The sequence below is a fragment of the Mesoplodon densirostris genome, chromosome 18 (assembly GCF_025265405.1).
Source record: "Mesoplodon densirostris isolate mMesDen1 chromosome 18, mMesDen1 primary haplotype, whole genome shotgun sequence".
In the NCBI taxonomy this organism is placed as follows: domain Eukaryota; kingdom Metazoa; phylum Chordata; class Mammalia; order Artiodactyla; family Ziphiidae; genus Mesoplodon; species Mesoplodon densirostris.
The window spans coordinates 43,101,192-43,117,881 of NC_082678.1; the positions used below are offsets into that span (position 1 = coordinate 43,101,192).

A 16,690-nucleotide genomic window follows, 5' to 3' on the forward strand; every position below is an offset into this window, starting at 1 on the left:
ACCGGCATCCCAGACTTGCCCCTGCACTCAACTCTAACAGTTAAGGGTTTGTTTGCTGTTGGCTGTAATTAACATGACTTGCCCTTTCAGCTGACTCCATCACTATCCTTTTTGCATAACATTTGTGGAGGAACAAAAGAACTTGTTCTGTTTTCAGTGGAGTCCTCCAAATAAGCTACCTCTGCTTCATGTGGGACAGTGGAGGCCTGTCTAGAAACATGGTGCTTTGACTCCTACGTGAAGCGTGGAGGGATGGGGGCGTTGTTTCAGTGTCAGCTGTTCTAGCATCTTCGTACGTAGTCAGTAACTTTTAAATTGAAACCATCGCCTAATAAATTGAGTCTTTGTTTTGTTTTCCAGGCTGAAAAGTTAGTTAGGGGATTAGAGTAACCAACTAAGGTTTTTGTCTTCAAAAACTCTACACTCAAATAAGTGACAGGTAGCTTGTATGTAACATTTGATCTTTGGTAGATCACTAAATAAAGTGATTAACATCTGTGTGAGGGAATAATGCAGTTTTTCTACCTGTCAAGCGTTAGAATACATTAAAGGCAATCCATAGTTTGACGAGAAAGGAAAAGTTTCTGGGCCACATTGATCACGATGATACAGAGGTCCCGGAAAGCACTCTAACAAATGCCATCTTCCAGAGAAAAGGACTTAAAAAAAATCTTCATTTCAAGAATTGCGAAGACTAACGTGTTGATCATTTTCATTTTCGTAGGGAAAGAGCAGCCGCCAACAAACTAGTCCGTCGTACCGAGAAGAAGCTGAAGGAAATTTTCATGCAGGTTGAGGATGAACGCCGCCATGCCGATCAGTATAAAGAACAGGTAAGGGCAGAAGGCAGGGTAGGAGGAACACATCTTCCACTCTAAATGCTGTAGCAAGGAGATGGATGCAAAACCAGCCATGTTACCATTTGACTAGCTGAACGAGGAAGAGCTATTTGAAACTCTTAATTCTAACGTTTCAACAAACATGTGCTGTTCCTCGTTCCTGCCACTCACTCCCAGGGTGCTGGGAATACAGAGGTGATTAGGACCTGGCCCTGCCCCGTGAGTCCCAAGTGCCCCAGATACAGGCAAGGGGTGGGCGAGAGCGCGTCAGGAAGGCTTGAAGTGTGAGGCCTGGACTGACCTTAAAGTTATCACTAGAATGGACGCTACATGAGTGCAGAGATTTCTGCCTGTTTCACCCACTGTCATCTCTTGAATGCCTAGAATAGTTCTGGGCACAGCTGGCCGTCAGTGAATATGCTGGCTGGAGGGGTGGATACAGGAGGTGTTGAATGGAAAGGGAAGAGAAAGCAAATGTACCGCCTATGGAACCCGAGTGGTCCTCCTTGTCTGCGTCCAGGCATCTCTTCTCAGTGCCAAGGACATGTGCTGATAGGGCTTTGGACTGTGGTCAGGTCTGCACTGGCTAAAACCTGGGTGGGGGCTGTGTTCTCCTCTGGCTCTCGGTCCTCTCTCAGACCTGCCGCCGTGGCTGGAGCTGAGGATCCACTGCCTCTGGCCCAGATCCTCCTCTCCTCCTCCCCTGCTCCAGTTGGGCACCCAGCCCAGCCCCACGCTCAGGGCCTAGCAACACCGAGGGCAGTTCTGGGTGGGTGTGAGCTGGACCCGCAGGGCACTGGCCAGTCTCTGTGGTTCAGGAGTGAGGGATCCAGTGGGCAGGCTGAGTTCTCCTGTCAGGTCTTCCAGAGTGGCTTTGTACTTGAATCAAATGGAACGTCGACACACACGTGTTGAAAAGAGGTGTAAAATGAATGGAGCATCTCCTGGGGTTGGAGACTGTCCACACCATAGGCTCTTCTGCGTCTTGCAGGACTAGCCCTTCCCTTTCACAGTCCCATAGGGCACTCGTGTGAAGATACTAGACTATTAGACCGTCATTTTCCTGCAGAAAACTCAGGGATGAAAAGCGGGGGGTTTTTAAGTTTCCTTTAGCATAATTTGCTGCACAGACATGGTTTTACTGAGAACGGCAGGCTGGTCAAAAGGCCTTGGGCCAGGCCCCAGTCTCATTTGTGTCAGCACACTCGCACATGTATATGCCTGTCGTGTGTGTGGGTACACTCGTGTGTGCACTCGCGTGGCTGGCAGGGCAGAGGCCTATGCTGACACACTCAGGATGCAGCGATGCCGAATTTGGATTCACCGGTTTGGAGTGACTTGGTTCTTGTAACTTCCCCGAGATGGAGAAGGCCAACGCCAGGATGAAGCAGCTCAAACGGCAGCTGGAGGAGGCAGAGGAAGAAGCCACACGTGCCAACGCGTCTCGGCGCAAACTCCAGCGGGAACTGGATGACGCCACCGAGGCCAACGAGGGCCTGAGCCGCGAGGTCAGCACGCTGAAGAACCGGCTGAGGTGAGCGCCCCGGGCCTCCGTGAGGTCGCACCCAGAGCCTGCAAACAGCTGCGTCCATGGGCTCCGGGTGCAGTGGTTTCTCAGGCTCCTATCCAGCTCTTCGTTCTTGCCTGTTTACCCGTTCAGGATCCCTGACCGTCAGTAGTCCTTGAGGATGGAGGAGCAACAGGCGCACTCATTTGCTCCGCGTTTCCTAGTGGGCTGTGTGAATACACGGCTCGAGGCTTGAGAGCCAGCCCAGGTGTCTGTCCGCGTCCCGGGTGAGGGCGGAACACGGGGAGCCAAGGCTACACCTTCTCTCCCCCAGAAGGACAGCTTAGCACAGGTGTTGGCAAACCGTGGCCTATGGGCCAGATCCTGTCTGTGCCCCGCTCTCCTGTACAGCCAGGGAGCTAAGAATGGTGTTTACACTTATAAAGGCTGTAAAAAGACAAGAGTGTGCAACAGAGACCTTAGGTGGCCCACAAAGCCTAAAATAGAGCATTTATTCTCCACCCTTTGGGGAGAGGCTGGCCCATGGTGAGCAGGTGGTGCTCTCCTCAGTGTGTCCATCACAGAGCAGGGGATTGAGTCCAGCCACCCCCAGGGCTCCGGGGCCCTCCCAGGATGATGTTCTGCAGGCGGGTGTGGGAGAGGTGGGGAAGCACGGAGCCGGAGCCGTTCCTGATCTGCCCACAAGGAGGTTGAGTCATCAGGTGGTTGAACGACTTGCCAGCCACGTGCTGTTGCGGTTGTGCCCACACGCTTTCTTTGCTCTCCAGGCGAGGAGGCCCGATCAGCTTCTCTGCCAGCCGATCTGGCCGGCGCCAGCTGCACATCGAGGGCGCTTCCCTGGAGCTGTCGGATGACGACACAGAAAGTAAGACCAGTGACGTCAATGAGACACAGCCACCCCAGTCTGAGTAGATCCGAGGAAGCCGGGGGAGGCGATACCGAGGGACACGCAGGAAGTCACCCAGCACCCCGGCAGATCTGGGGGACTGGCGAACCGCATGACTCCTGAGAGATCAACTGTGTCTTAAGGACTTGCAGCCTGCACAACTGTCTCCTGCTTCAGATTTAGGTACAGTTGCTCCCCTTTTTATATATATACACAAAACCTACACATATTAAACAGATCGTCTCACCATTGCGTCTATTTTCCATATATCCATCAAGAGACCATTTTATAATACATGTTAAGAAGAGAACCCTTTTTCAAACAAACTCTAGACCCCGTTGCCGGTCGCTGGGGCAGCCCCGGGGTTGCTGCCCAGTCGCTCTGCATGCTCTGTCGTACGGACAGCTACCTTAACCTTAGTTCTGTGTTCATGTGGCCCCTGCCTCCTCTGCCACGTCAAGTCTCTTAGAACGTTGTGGAACCTAAACTGCACTTGTAGCTCTCATTTCCTTCAAATAATGATCAACACTATTTCAGTGAGCAAACTGTGAAAGGGGCTTTGGAGAGATTAGGAGGGGTGGGTTGGATGGGGGGAAGCGGCATCCGTCGGGGGGTGGCCATGCCCACCTCCCTCGAGTCGTGGTGTGCCCCCATCTCTTCACGTGAACTGTCCTCGGCCCGGTCTGTGCATAGGAAGAACAGCGAACACCACCCAGCTGAGGCCCCGGGGGCAGCCATCACAGTGACTTCAGGAGGGCCTCCTGAGGCCCCGGAGCAGAAGCTCGGGGGATACCCTCCCTCGCCAGCCAGGCTCTCATGCTGACCTTGCAAATTCAGTCGCTGCTTTGAGCCCAAAATGGGAATATTGGTTTTGTGTCTGAGACTTGTTCCAAGTTTGTTGGTGAGGTTGACAGAACCTCGAGAAGAGATGCCACCTGCCTGAATGTTGACATGCCAGTGGATGTGACTCCTTTTTGATTTCTCCTTTCCCCTCCCCCTTGGGACAGTGTTACAGTGAACATTTAGCATTCTGTTTTTGGTTGATAGTTAATCAAACTGACATTACAGAAAGTGCCTTAGACACTACAGTACTAAGACAATGTTAAATATATTATTTGCCTCTGTAACAATCTAATGTATTAAGTTTTGACTGTGCTTCATATATCACGTACCTCTCTAGTCAAAGTGGTATTATAAACATTCAGTGACAATGAATCAGTGTTAATTATAAATCCTTGATCCTCTGCAACATGCTTGAAAACACAAACCTTTTGGGTTAAAAGCTTTAACATCTGTTAGGAAGAATTTGTCATGTGGGTTTGGAATCTTTGATTTTTCCCCTTTATGAATTGTACTGGCTGTTGACCACCAGACACCTGACTGCAAATACCTTTTCTTGTATTCCCATATTTCTAGACAATGATTTTTGTAAGACAATAAATTTATTCATTATAGATATTTACGCCTGCTCTATTTACTTGGAGGAAAAAGCACCCGTTGAGAATAAACAGACCTCAATAAACAATAATCATGTGAATGTGAAATCTGTTTTCTTACCTTCTGTTTGCGATTTCCCACCTGTGGTCTGATTGGAGGTTGGAAGCGACAGAGTTTAAATGCTGACAGCCAGGCTGCTTTTATCTGAGGGCACTGCACTCGCAGAAACTGTCGGACGACGGGCTAATTCTCTGGGCAATCTTGGCGACAGATCCTGTTCTCACCGACGGCCTCCGTGTGTAGCTGCATCAGGAAGGAAAGGGCTGCTGGAGCCCCAGCTGTTAATGGAGAAGGGAGCAATCCAGGGCTGCAGGATGAAGCCTTGAGGAGGGTTTCCGGTCACCAACCAGTGAAGCTCATTACTGGATTAAGAGGTCCGAGACATTTCAGACTACATTTCCAGGCAGGATGCACATTAAACATGCTTTTGGGAGGATTCAGCAACGAGCTCCAAGGGCACCTGTGAGCCAGTTAGGACAGGCCAGATAGAAATACTAGGGGAACACAAGCATGTAGAGAATGCTGGGGGGTTTTCCATGATATGCTCAGCTTAGGCTGGTTCTGGTGGTCTGAACTATATACCTAGGCTGCTTGGCAGTTGTGGGGATGTGAAAAATGGGCAAAAGTGCTCCCTTTCTCCTGTGTCACTACCGTAGGGAAAAAAAGGTGAGTTGCACTTACCGTGTCTCAGGTGTGTTCTCACCCCTGCATTCAATATCTCAGTCCAGGGGTTTGTGGAATTCAGAGGCTTGTTTTTCTCAAAAAGAATCCTTCCCTGCTGGCTGGTTTAACCAGTGTTAATGTCACACTGTTTCCCAACTACTCAGCCCATCAGGAGAAACATATAATCTACATGAACAGATTTCCAATCCATGATTCCAAAAAGATGCTAACTAGCAAGGACCTTTCTTCACTAAACAGACCACCACCATCATAGCCTAAGGTAGTTCGTGAAGCATTCGCGGGGCATTTAAAGCACAAGGAAGATAGCTGATGGGAGCCAGGCTCTGCGTGTCAAAGACAAAGTAACAGGCCAGCTCCCATCCCACAGGTGTGTATGGTCCATCGTGAGGAAGGGCTCAGGCAAGACGTGGGAAAGCCTTAGCCTTTTGTGGAAATGAAGTTTAGATGAGCTCTGCTGGGGTTTTAACTCTGTCATGTACATTTTAAATGCTCTGTCTGCCCTTGCCACACCATAGTTGCTGTTTTTTTTGTTTTGTTTTTTTTTTTTTTTTTGCAGTACGCGGGCCTCTCACTGTTGTGGCCTCTCACGTTTCAGAGCCGCTCCGTGGCACGTGGGATCTTCCTGGACCAGGGCACGAACCCTTGTCCCCTGCATCGGCAGGCGAACTCTCAACCACTGCGCCACCAGGGAAGCCCGACCGTAGGCACTTTAATTACAGTTAATGTTGTCTTTGGAAACTGGCATCATGTCATTATACCTTTATAGTGTTTCATATTAGATTTCTGAAAAGAATTGTATGATTTGCTAGATTCCCAAATGATAGGTGGCTAACACGAGGAAGTAGACTGCCTGGCTGGTCCTGACCGTGCACAGGACGTAGCATTCTTGCAAATGCTCAGCCTTTGGGAAAGCTCTTGGTGAAGATCTTGTCCCTCCCAGAGCGACTAGGAAGCTTTTGTGGATGGGGACTCGCCTCGGGTCTCAGCCACGGGCTTCACCCACCACTCTAGGGGGAGCGGAGCCATGTCTCCACTTTCTAAAGATTCCAGCCTATGGCCTGCTGTGACTTGATTTTTTTTTGTTTGTTTTTAGGGGCAGGGCAGGAAATGGTGGTTCCTAGCGTCAGACAACTGTGAGCTCTTTTTCCACAGTCTTGACAGACATGTCTATTGTCATAGCAACGTTGGCGTCAGGAGGAAGGGGCCATGGGTCAGTGATACCCAGAGCCATAGGGAGGGCCGGTTGTAAGAAATCAGTCTTCCAGCTCATTTCATCTTCATTGAGGTTTCCAGGGATGGGGAAGATTGGTGACAGAAGGAAATGTGATAGGGCACTCGTCTTTCTGGTATCAGAATACCCAGGACAGTCAGGCTAGGAACAGATGTGTTATCCATACCAAAGTAATTTAAAAGAATTTCCTAGAATGTCTGCATTAAAAAGAGCAGCAATTAGGGCTTCCCTGGTGGCGCAGTGGTTGATCGTCCGCCTGCCGATGCAGGGGACACAGGTTCGTGCCCCGGTCCGGGAATATCCCACATGCCGTGGAGCGGCTGGGCCCGTGAGCCATGGCCGCTGAGCCTGCACGTCCGGAGCCTGTGCTCCACAGCGGGAGAGGCCACAACAGTGAGAGGCCCGCATACCGCCAAAAAAAAAAAAAAAAAAAAAGTGCCTACATACCATATGCACGAAGTATGAACACATCCTTCACCCCTAACACCAAGACTACAAATTCGTGTTTGATGAATGACAGCAGTGAGGTCTGTTTATCTTTTTCAAAGTCGCCAATAATGGAATCCGTCCCCGCTAACTGGATGTCATGAAGCCTTATTCAAGATGTAACGTGACATAATCAGACTATTAAACACTGGGTCTGACTGAGACATCCAAGCAGAGCGTTGGCTCCTTCAAAGGAAGCTAAGATGCTCCTCTTCTCACATGTGTAAGCTCATGCATCTCATAATCACTTTCAGGAGGTGGCAGCTGTCATGTGGTTGTGTGACTGCTGGTAAGGTCAATAAAGCCCAGCGTCAGATCTTGTAGAATGAGTATCAGCAGTTTTGAGTAAAATTCTGGAGTCAGCAGCAGAATATGCTTTTCAGAAGTTCTGTAGCACCAGTGTTCACCACAGTGTAGAGGAAGACACGTCTTGGGAAAAATGGACAAGGACAACTGTGGGTCAAAGTGCAGTTCAGAACACTGGAATCACAATGAAGTTTTAGGAGTATCTCTCACATTTTCCTTTTTGTGTATGAATTAAGTGTGATATGATGAAAGTCTGCATAAAGAAGTCTTTTAGACTTTCAATAAATACAAAGTCTAAACGATAGGCGTTTTCATAGTTCCAGCTGGCACATTTTTCTTACTGGTTTACAAAATAAAGGTGTGTCTTATAATTGCTGGCATTTGAGAGTCCATGAAATACAGAACTCTCCTCACTAGGCCGGTGCTGGGGTGGAACCTGGGGAAATCTGCATTTTAAAATTTCCCCAAGTATGACTCAGCCCAGTCATCTGGCAGGTCAGGGAGCCCCCTGCTTTGTGCTACTTGGTCAACTCTCAGAACTACTCAGCACAAGTCTTTAGGCCAACTGGGGCAGTGAAAGAAAATCAGTCTCGTTACTTCAATTTTTAAAAAATTTGAGCAACTGGGCTTCCCTGGTGGCGCAGTGGTTGGGAGTCCGCCTGCCGATGCAGGGGACACGGGTTCATGCCCCGGTCTGGGAAGATCCCGCATGCCGCGGAGTGGCTTGGCCCATGAGCCATGGCCGTTGAGCCTGCGTGTCCGGAGCCTGTGCTCCGCAGCGGGAGAGGCCACAACAGTGAGAGGCCCACATACCGCAAAAAAAAAAAAAAAAATTTTGAGCAACTTTACAGGAAAATTTAGAACCCACAAACAGTAAACTATTTTCATCTTTTCATTTCACTTCTGATTTTTTTTTATAAAGCTGCAATTGCATGTTCATCTATTTTGTGTCCTCACTGATCATTTCCATTCCCATGGATTAGCACGACTGCACACTTACATTTCAGTGGCTCTGTGGTCTTTTGTTCAGCTAATAAGTCATCCCAACCATTCCATTCCCCTGCCATCAGACATTTCTATTAGTACTGTTGAGACTGATTTTGTTTGTTCTTACTACCATAGATGAAGAGCTGTTACAGCTTATCACATTGTTAGGTTGAGTCAAGACTTACAGAGGATAATTTAGTGACACCAATATATAAAAGTGTACCTAGTCCCCTAAATTCTAGGTGACAGCAGGATTTGCTGGGGAGGGTAGGCAGTTAAAGCACTCACCTTTTTTGGAACCAAAAAACAGTGCTTCATAGCTCCATCTACTGACAAGGCTCTGAGCCTCACACAGACGTCGCTGCTGATCCACACACAGAAAACTTGCCCAGTCCTGCCAGCCCAGCACCCTCATTCCCAGGCCTCTCCACCTGCATATCATGACCCAGGCAGGAGGTCCATATTTCAATGGGGGCAGCAAACTTGATACCGGATTAGAAAACACCCCACAGGTAAACAAGTGAAACATCTGTTCAGTTTCCAAACACTAATATAACTCCTGTGGGTGCAGGCAGGCAGCAGGATAAAGCATGACTCCAAATCATAACCCCATGTGGCATAAAAACACCAGCACCATAAGCGTCGCTCTGTTTTCAAATTTGCCTCTTCACATGCACTATCTTATAAAAGAAGTCTGTTACATTAATATTTACTAGAGGTTGTTTTTCCTTAAAATTTAAAAAGGGCTACTGTATTCCCATATATCATATTTTTAAGTCATGGGACCAGTTGTTAGATAAGATGCTCTAAGTCACAGGAAGATGATTTGCAAAGATGCCTCCTGCCCCCGCTCCCATTTTTAGAAAAGAATTCAGTAACACATTCAAATTTTAAAGGCCAAGCTAGTGCTCTCAATTTGTTTCAAACTTTGAGGCAAATAGAGAGAGAAAAACAACCCATGAAGTAAAAGTCAGAATGTAGAAAAGGCTTATCTTAGCATCCTCTAGGCAAACAGTGCGGACAACTGACAGCCTGGACCCAACCCCCCTCAGGCCCTGTTCCCACCAGCGGCCAGGCTAGCTATTCTCGGTGTCGGCCAGGCAGGAGAGACCTGGCTACAGGCTGCCCAAAGCCACTGCCGCACCCCAGGTCATGTCCCCTTCCCCAGAGGTGCCAGCTTCCACCTTGGCTCTCAGGAGATGCTAATGGCATCTCCAAGACAGCTTCTGAGAGAAACAGTCTACACACAACAGACAGGATTGGGAGAGGAGGGTGGATGAGCCGCATTCCTCCTGCTGCAAAGGCTGTGCCGCCTTCGTGCACATCACTTCCAAGCATTCAAAATCACCTCACCTCCTGAGGCATGAGACAGAGTCAAGGCCAGTGAGGCCTCGAGTCTGACAAGATGGTGAAGACAGCAGAAAAACACTGGGCTCCTTTCCAAACCTGGCTCTTCCGTGAACCAGCTGTGTGAGCTTAGGCCAGTCACCTAAACCCTGGGCCCGCCTTCCCGTCTGGAGACCGAGGCAAAACCAGCTCATCCTGCGCCCAGGTCACTGTATCTAGTTGCCACTTGCCTACTTGTGACTCAACACCCCAGCTGTGGCTTCTGGCTCCTCACTGAGTTGGTGGGGTATCGCTTCTGGCCACTCAGCTGGCTCCTATTTTATGTAGGAAGACGTTTCAGGAGCAAGGGGATGGGAATGGGTGGTGAGATGAAAGTATCTGGAGATAAGAAGCTGTCCTTTGCCACCTGGAAAATCAGCCCCCTCCACACAGGGGAGAACATGTGGACCCAGCTCAGGGGCAGCTCATTCCTGAAGGTTTCAGTGTGAGCCACGCAAACCTGGCAATCAAGCAGCCCTAGGAAGAGAACCCACTCAGAGGATCTTTAGCTACACAGGCAAGCAGTTAGTAGAACTTTCATACCAGGAAGCAAATGCTCTATTTGAGCAAGTACAAAGCAGCATCTTGAACCAGATACAGAGGGTCACTGACTTACAATGGTTTAAGATTTTTTTTGATTCTACCATGATGCAAAAGCGATACACTCAATAGAAACCATGCTTTGAATTTTAGATTTTAATCTTCTCCCAGGCTAACAATATGCAGCCCGATCCTCTCTCACAATGCTGGACAGGGCAGTGCCCGGTCAGGCACACAATCACGAGAGTCAACAACAGATACAATTACAACCATTCTGCACCCAGACGACCGTTTGGTTTTTCACTTTCAGTACACTATTCAATCAATTAGATGAGATAGTCAACACTTAATTATCAAATAGGCTTTGTGTTAGATGATTTTGCCCAACTGTTGGTTAATGTCTAAGCGTTCTGAACATGTTTAAGGTGGGCGAGGCTAAGTTACGATGTGCAGTAGGCTAAGTGTATTAAACGCATTTTCAGTTTACAATGAGTGGGTTTACAGGGACGTAATCCCTCTGTAAGTGGAGGAAGATCTGGAATCTACAGAGAAAGCTGAAAGAGGCTTGGGGAATCAACCAGCTTCCTCAGGGGGTCATATGCCAAGGGCTGCTGCAGCTATCAAAAACCAAAACTATGTGGGAGTCCCCTCCTGAAGGGGCCAGAAAGAAGCCGAGCAGCATACTCTGTACTTTCACGGGTCTGGCCTGCACTCTCCTGGACCCAAAGCAGTGGTGACATCAGTGAATAACACATGGGCCCCTGCAGCCAGGGCCCTACTCCCAGCCACTGCCTGAATAACAACTGGTGAGATGATCCCAGGGGTGTGCAGCTGGAGAGGAAGTGAGAAATCGCTGGGGAGCCAAGGAAAAGGATTGAAGCTCCAGAACTCATCCTTACTTTAACCAGAGTAGCTCTGTTTGTTATGTTTTAGATTTGGGGTTCCTGCATAAACAAAGAGGTCTGCTAAACGTTGAAACCTCTGATCTAATCCAACCCTTCCAATGATGGCTGGGAAAGAAGCTGGGAGTCTGCCCATCAGTAAGAGACCTGGAGTTTTCTTTTCAACTGTTCGGCCAGCAGAGCTGGGCACAGCACACACACACCAGGACAAGCGTCTCTCGTGAGTCAACTTATGACGAAATCTCCAGGAACAACTAACAGAAGCTATTCCTGCCTGCATACTGACAGACAGAAGAAAAAACGTTTCATGTATCCTACCTTAATGTTTCTTATTCACTTAGGAACTGGATTCACTTACTTTTCATTTACATATAGTCTTAAAACTACAAACTACTCCATTTATGCTCTTTGTTATAAGCAGTGCTCAGAATCGGACACATTTGTACAGATGCCCCAGTTAACTTGTTCCTCAAGTCCAGTGACCCTGTCTCTTGCTACTAAACATCTGGCACCTTCTCTCAAGGGATGAGGAGAGAAGCCCGGATCCAAGTAACCTCTAATCCCAGAACAGCAGCACGTGTCACGAACGGCAACCCAGCAGGAGGACCAGCTCCTGGATCCATCGCGGTTACTCCAAGACTTAGCAAGCTGCCTCCCTCAAAGTGCAGGTCCTTCCTCCCAGATTTCCACATGGGGCCAGGGCTATTCTCAGGCTGCTCCTGGAAATCACAGCTAAGAGCAGAAACCAGCACCAAGAATCAGCATGAGGAATACATAAGCCACAAGGATGTATTGTACAACACAGGGAACACAGCCGGTACTCTGTAGTAACTATTAATGGGATATAACCTTTAAAAAATGTGAATCGGGCCTCCCTGGTGGCGCAGTGGTTAAGAGTCCGCCTGCCGATGCAGGGGATACGGGTTCATGCCCCGGTCTGGGAGGATCCCATATGCCGCGGAGCGGCTGGGCCCGTGAGCCATGGCCGCTGGGCCTGCGCATCCGGAGCCTGTGCTCCGCAACGGGAGAGGCCACAACAGTGAGAGGCCCACATACCGCAAAAAGAAAAAAAAAAAAAAAAAAAGTGAATCGCTATATTGTATACCTGTAACTTGTGTAAAATTCGACATCAACTATACTTCAATTTTTTAAAAAATAAGTAAAAAACAATCAGCATGAGAATGCCTGTTCACACATCCTGAGGCCGCCTGAATTTTCTTTGCCTTATTCCACAGCTGCTGTCCATCCCCGTGTCCCATGTCACAGCAGAAGTGACATTTGAACCTGGCTTTGCAACTCCAGCTCCTCTCTCCCAGGATAGCAGAAACCCAATAAAGCAACCTCAATCCTTTTTCTTTTTTTTCTGTGAAATTTATTGTTTCCACATTAAAAGATTTTTTTGAGGGGGAGTATTTTTTTTTAACCACATGATGATCCTACACAGCTGCCCAGGGTAGGACACCATCATAAGTCTTTAACATGCCATATGAGTTCTGAATAAATAAAAGCTACAAAGCCCAAGTTATATACAAATATCTTAGGCAATAATGTTTACAAACCTATGTACAATAAAACAAATGTAAACAGTAAATGCAGCATGAGAGTAATCAAAGGATGCACAGGGACAACCACTTATGGTCAGTCTGCCCCCAGGAGCTGGCACCAGCCGGCCCCTGGAATCAGGCCACTCAACCCTTCCTAACACAACTGGACAGGCCCTCTGAAAACAAAACAAAAACACTCTGAAGGTGTCATTTAACTGAAGGACCAGAGAGCTGGCGAGGAGGTTGCCACCACCCCCTGCCCCGAGTCTCAGGCACATGGAGGAGGAGGAGACGGCAGGGGCACAGCCCTGCGCGTGCCCAGGTCCCAGAAGCTCCTGCCACCTGGGCTCAGACAGGCATTTTGCTGCTCTGGGAGGGTAGTCTATGGAATGATAACTGCTAAAGTAAAACCAGAAGGTGCAGAAAATGTTCCCTAATTCAGTGACCTTCCTGACTCTTTGCCAGCAACAGGCCCAAACCGTGGGGGGTGGAGGTGGGGGACCCATGATCCATGAGCACTGGAGATGCCTGGGTGGGAGCTCAGGAGGAGAGCGCACGTCGACCTGATTTGGGGGAGAACCTCTAGAAGATCTGCAATGTCCTAAACATAACTAAATCCTATCAGTACAGCAGGGAGGGGGCTATGAGGCAGGTGTGATGAATGGGTACTTCCGCATCCAGTGACCAAGTAATACGTGTATGTATCACCTTGTGACCCACAAAAGTGCAATCATGTGAAACCAACGGCACTACGGCGAGAAGAGAAAACAGCCAGTATTGATGTCGCGCAGAGTCCTGGGGCTGGGCAGGGCCCAGCAGCCGCCACTGCATGCAGCCTGCCCTCTGCCGGCTGTGGGGAGGCAGACGGAGGGGCACGAGCTGGGCCCGGGCACCGAGGGGTGAGGCGTGGGTGTCCTGGGTTGTTGCCGGAGGGCGGGAGCCCCGACCTGGAGGCCGGGCTCTCACACACTGAGAGGCAGCATACCTGGTGCCGACGACGGGCGCGAGGAACCCAGACCGGGAGGAGGAGAAGCCGGGTCAAAGCCGTTTACTGCCCTGTGGGGGTGGCCAGAGCAGAGGAGGGAAGAGAGAAAGAGACTGTCATTTAAAATCACTCGACACACAGAGAAATTCATTTGCTCTCTACAACGATTCCTCTTCCCGGCCTAGAGCAGAATCCTGATGGCCCAGGGGAGAGAGCTGCCTAGAGAGCATGAGCTGGTGAGAGACTTGAGAAGCCCGTGGTCCTGGGGGTGATGAGACTACTGCTCCCTTCTCGGCAACTTCATCACACTGGCTGTGGCAGCCACAGCCCTGACTGATTGCCCAACAGAGCAGGTTAAACGTCTACCAGTAGGGAACTACCTAAATAAATAAGGGTACAAACCAACAATGAAATATCATACAGCCATTAAAAACACATTCCAGAGTTCTTAACAGCACGGAAAATATTCCGAATGTAATTAACGCTAGGTGGAAAAAGCATCAGGTTACCAAACTGGATATGCTCCATAATATGAAGGCAAAAAAGTGAGTAGTATATATTCTGGACTACAGCCCCTTATACAGCTAGACATTACCACCCAGAGCTAAATCTAGAATGTGTGGACACACACACACACTCCCACATATACTACAGAAGGAAAATGTAACAATAGTTACTCTTCTTCCCTCTGAGTTGTGGGTAAATTTTATTTACTACTTTATACTTTTCTGTTGTTTTCCAGATCTCCTACAATGTACAGGAACATTTTAAATAAGGGGTAGAAAAATAACTCTTTTAAATTGTTCAGCAAGCAAAGCCAGATGGGTTGGCTTCTCTGCCACCTTGTGAGACACCAGCCCCGCCCAGTACAAGCACCTGCAGCCAGGACCCAGCCCCGCCCCAGCCCCAGCGCCCAGCAGCACAGCCTCAGGAAGCAATGAGGGAGTGAGTGCAAGGCCTGCAGCACCTCTCAGGACACCACTGCAGCCCTTCCATACTGACAAACTTCCTAGGAAAATGTGTCCCACTCACAACTTGGGAGATGCCGCCAAGTGCAAGGGGCTGGACTGCCCCACACGTGCCCACCACTGTCCCCACTGGCCTACTCATCAGAGGGGCCCAGGGAGCTGAATACAGACTCATGGACAGAGGTTGTCTTAAAAAAACAAAACACAGACACATATTCCCCACCAAGAGCAAGATGATGGTTTCATACACTGAAGAGGTGAGGTCAACCTCCTGGAGAAACAGGCATGAAAAGAGACTTGACTAATGACCCTTGACTACTTTGAAAAACAGTTAACATCTGAAGAAACTAACCTGCATATAGATTTTGAGTTGGAAATCAGGCTACCCACACAGGCCAAGATCAACAGAAGAGGCTCTGACCAGTGCAATCTCTCCCTGTTGTCCATTTTTCCACCTCAGTGATGCACAATCAAGATTTCCTCTTTTCTCTTTGGGCTGGGGAGGTCTGATATTTGAGCTTCATCACATTTGAAAACTTTAAATCATCCCTCTCCATCCTCCAAGGCTGTATGCCTTTGCCTCTTCTGGGGACATAGCCCCTTCTGTTGCTCTTGGCCTGTATGCCATCCTATATGCCATTGCAGCCCTCACATAATAAGCCATTTGTCTGTCATTTGTCTGCCTGGTCCCAGAGCCCTGATGCCTGCCTCTCCTAGAACCTCAAGGAGAACTAACTAGGCAACCCTCACAAACAGCTTCAGCTTTACACGTGTGAACATCAGATTCCCAGCTGCACAGAGCATGGCAGCAGGCAGGGCTACAGACAGTCCCCAGAACTCGGCAGAAAGGGAGCACTGCTGGGTGCCGAGAAGAACCTGGCACCTGTTCCACAGGGCGTGCAAAAGCAGCAAACGTGAGGATGGCTCCACATGCAGGGTCAGGACTGAGATTCCTGCATTTTCAGGAATGGACCTTTAAGGAATGTTAAGTTCATCCCCATTGTTATACTGCCAAGGAAACAAAAGCAGGAGAAGGTCCAGCCATTCACCTGAGTGCACCCTGTGAGCTTGTCAATGGGGAGCTGGGCCCACAACCTGCCTCCAGATGCCCAGGCCATTATTCTTCCTCAGTTTCCTCCTGGCCCAGGGACACCTGACAGGCTCCAGTGAGCAAGCACGTTGATGCTCCCACTGCAGGTTGCTCTAATGGGAAAAATAAGCAGTGCAATCCAAAATATAAAGGGAAAACAAGAAACTAGATAAAGTAGCTTCTCTGTGTGGACAGAAAAGGGAATTCTGGATTTGAAAGTTCGATGGGAGAGAGAGAGAATAACAATCCACCAGGGTCTTACCTACCACCTCTCTTTGAGTCAAGAATTAGTAGCTAAAAGACCAGGAGAAAGGAGAAAGCTGAACCTAGAGGCAGAATTATCAGTCTGGTGAGGTCCCTTGAGGGAACCGTAAACTGTGCAATGAGGAAAGGTTTCCAGGAAAAGAAACACCTCCATACTCACCACATTTGGTTTTAGGGAGCAGCAAAAGAGCCGAAGGGCAATGTCCCAGTGGACAACACAGGACTGAATGGATAAAGAATGGGCAGGGATGGAGATACAGATCTGGGAATCATCTATGTAAAAAAGGTTCCGGAAGCTATAAAATTTCCTGATCATACCACAAAAATCTAGTTTAAGAGTCTGAAAAATAGAGAATCCAGCTAAGACAAAGAACTAAGGTCAGCTGTAAATGGCAACAGAAGAAGTGAAAGAGGGAAAAGAACCAACGCATGTTTAGAAGCTGGTGAGGAGGATAATAAATTTAACACAATATAGATAAAGCATGGGGACTAAATCTGTCAAAGCAAGGACAGGTACACCTGAGAGGGCAGGAAAGAAAAGGAAGAGACTGGGCTAGAGCTAATTCA

At 48.7% G+C, this 16,690-nt stretch overlaps 2 protein-coding genes across 5 annotated transcripts in view; one reads left to right on the forward strand and one right to left on the reverse strand.

Annotated features, from left to right (window-relative positions):
* MYH10 (myosin heavy chain 10) overlaps positions 1–4,711 on the forward strand; it is a 139,565-nt gene extending 134,854 nt beyond the window's left edge. For both annotated transcript variants that reach the window (XM_060080534.1, XM_060080535.1), the window contains 3 exons: positions 725–833; positions 2,201–2,373; positions 3,135–4,711. In XM_060080534.1, the coding sequence (XP_059936517.1) occupies positions 725–833; positions 2,201–2,373; positions 3,135–3,279 (427 nt within the window). In that variant the 3' untranslated portion in view covers positions 3,280–4,711. The remainder of the gene's footprint in view (positions 1–724; positions 834–2,200; positions 2,374–3,134) is intronic.
* Positions 4,712–12,621: 7,910 nt separating this feature from the next.
* NDEL1 (nudE neurodevelopment protein 1 like 1) overlaps positions 12,622–16,690 on the reverse strand; it is a 35,309-nt gene continuing 31,240 nt past the window's right edge. Inside the window, exon 9 of one of the 3 annotated variants that reach the window (XM_060081188.1) lies at positions 12,622–13,872. In XM_060081188.1, coding sequence (XP_059937171.1) covers positions 13,779–13,872 — 94 coding nt within the window. In that variant the 3' untranslated portion in view covers positions 12,622–13,778. The remainder of the gene's footprint in view (positions 13,873–16,690) is intronic. The other 2 variants (XM_060081190.1, XM_060081189.1) reach the window with 2 other exon arrangements.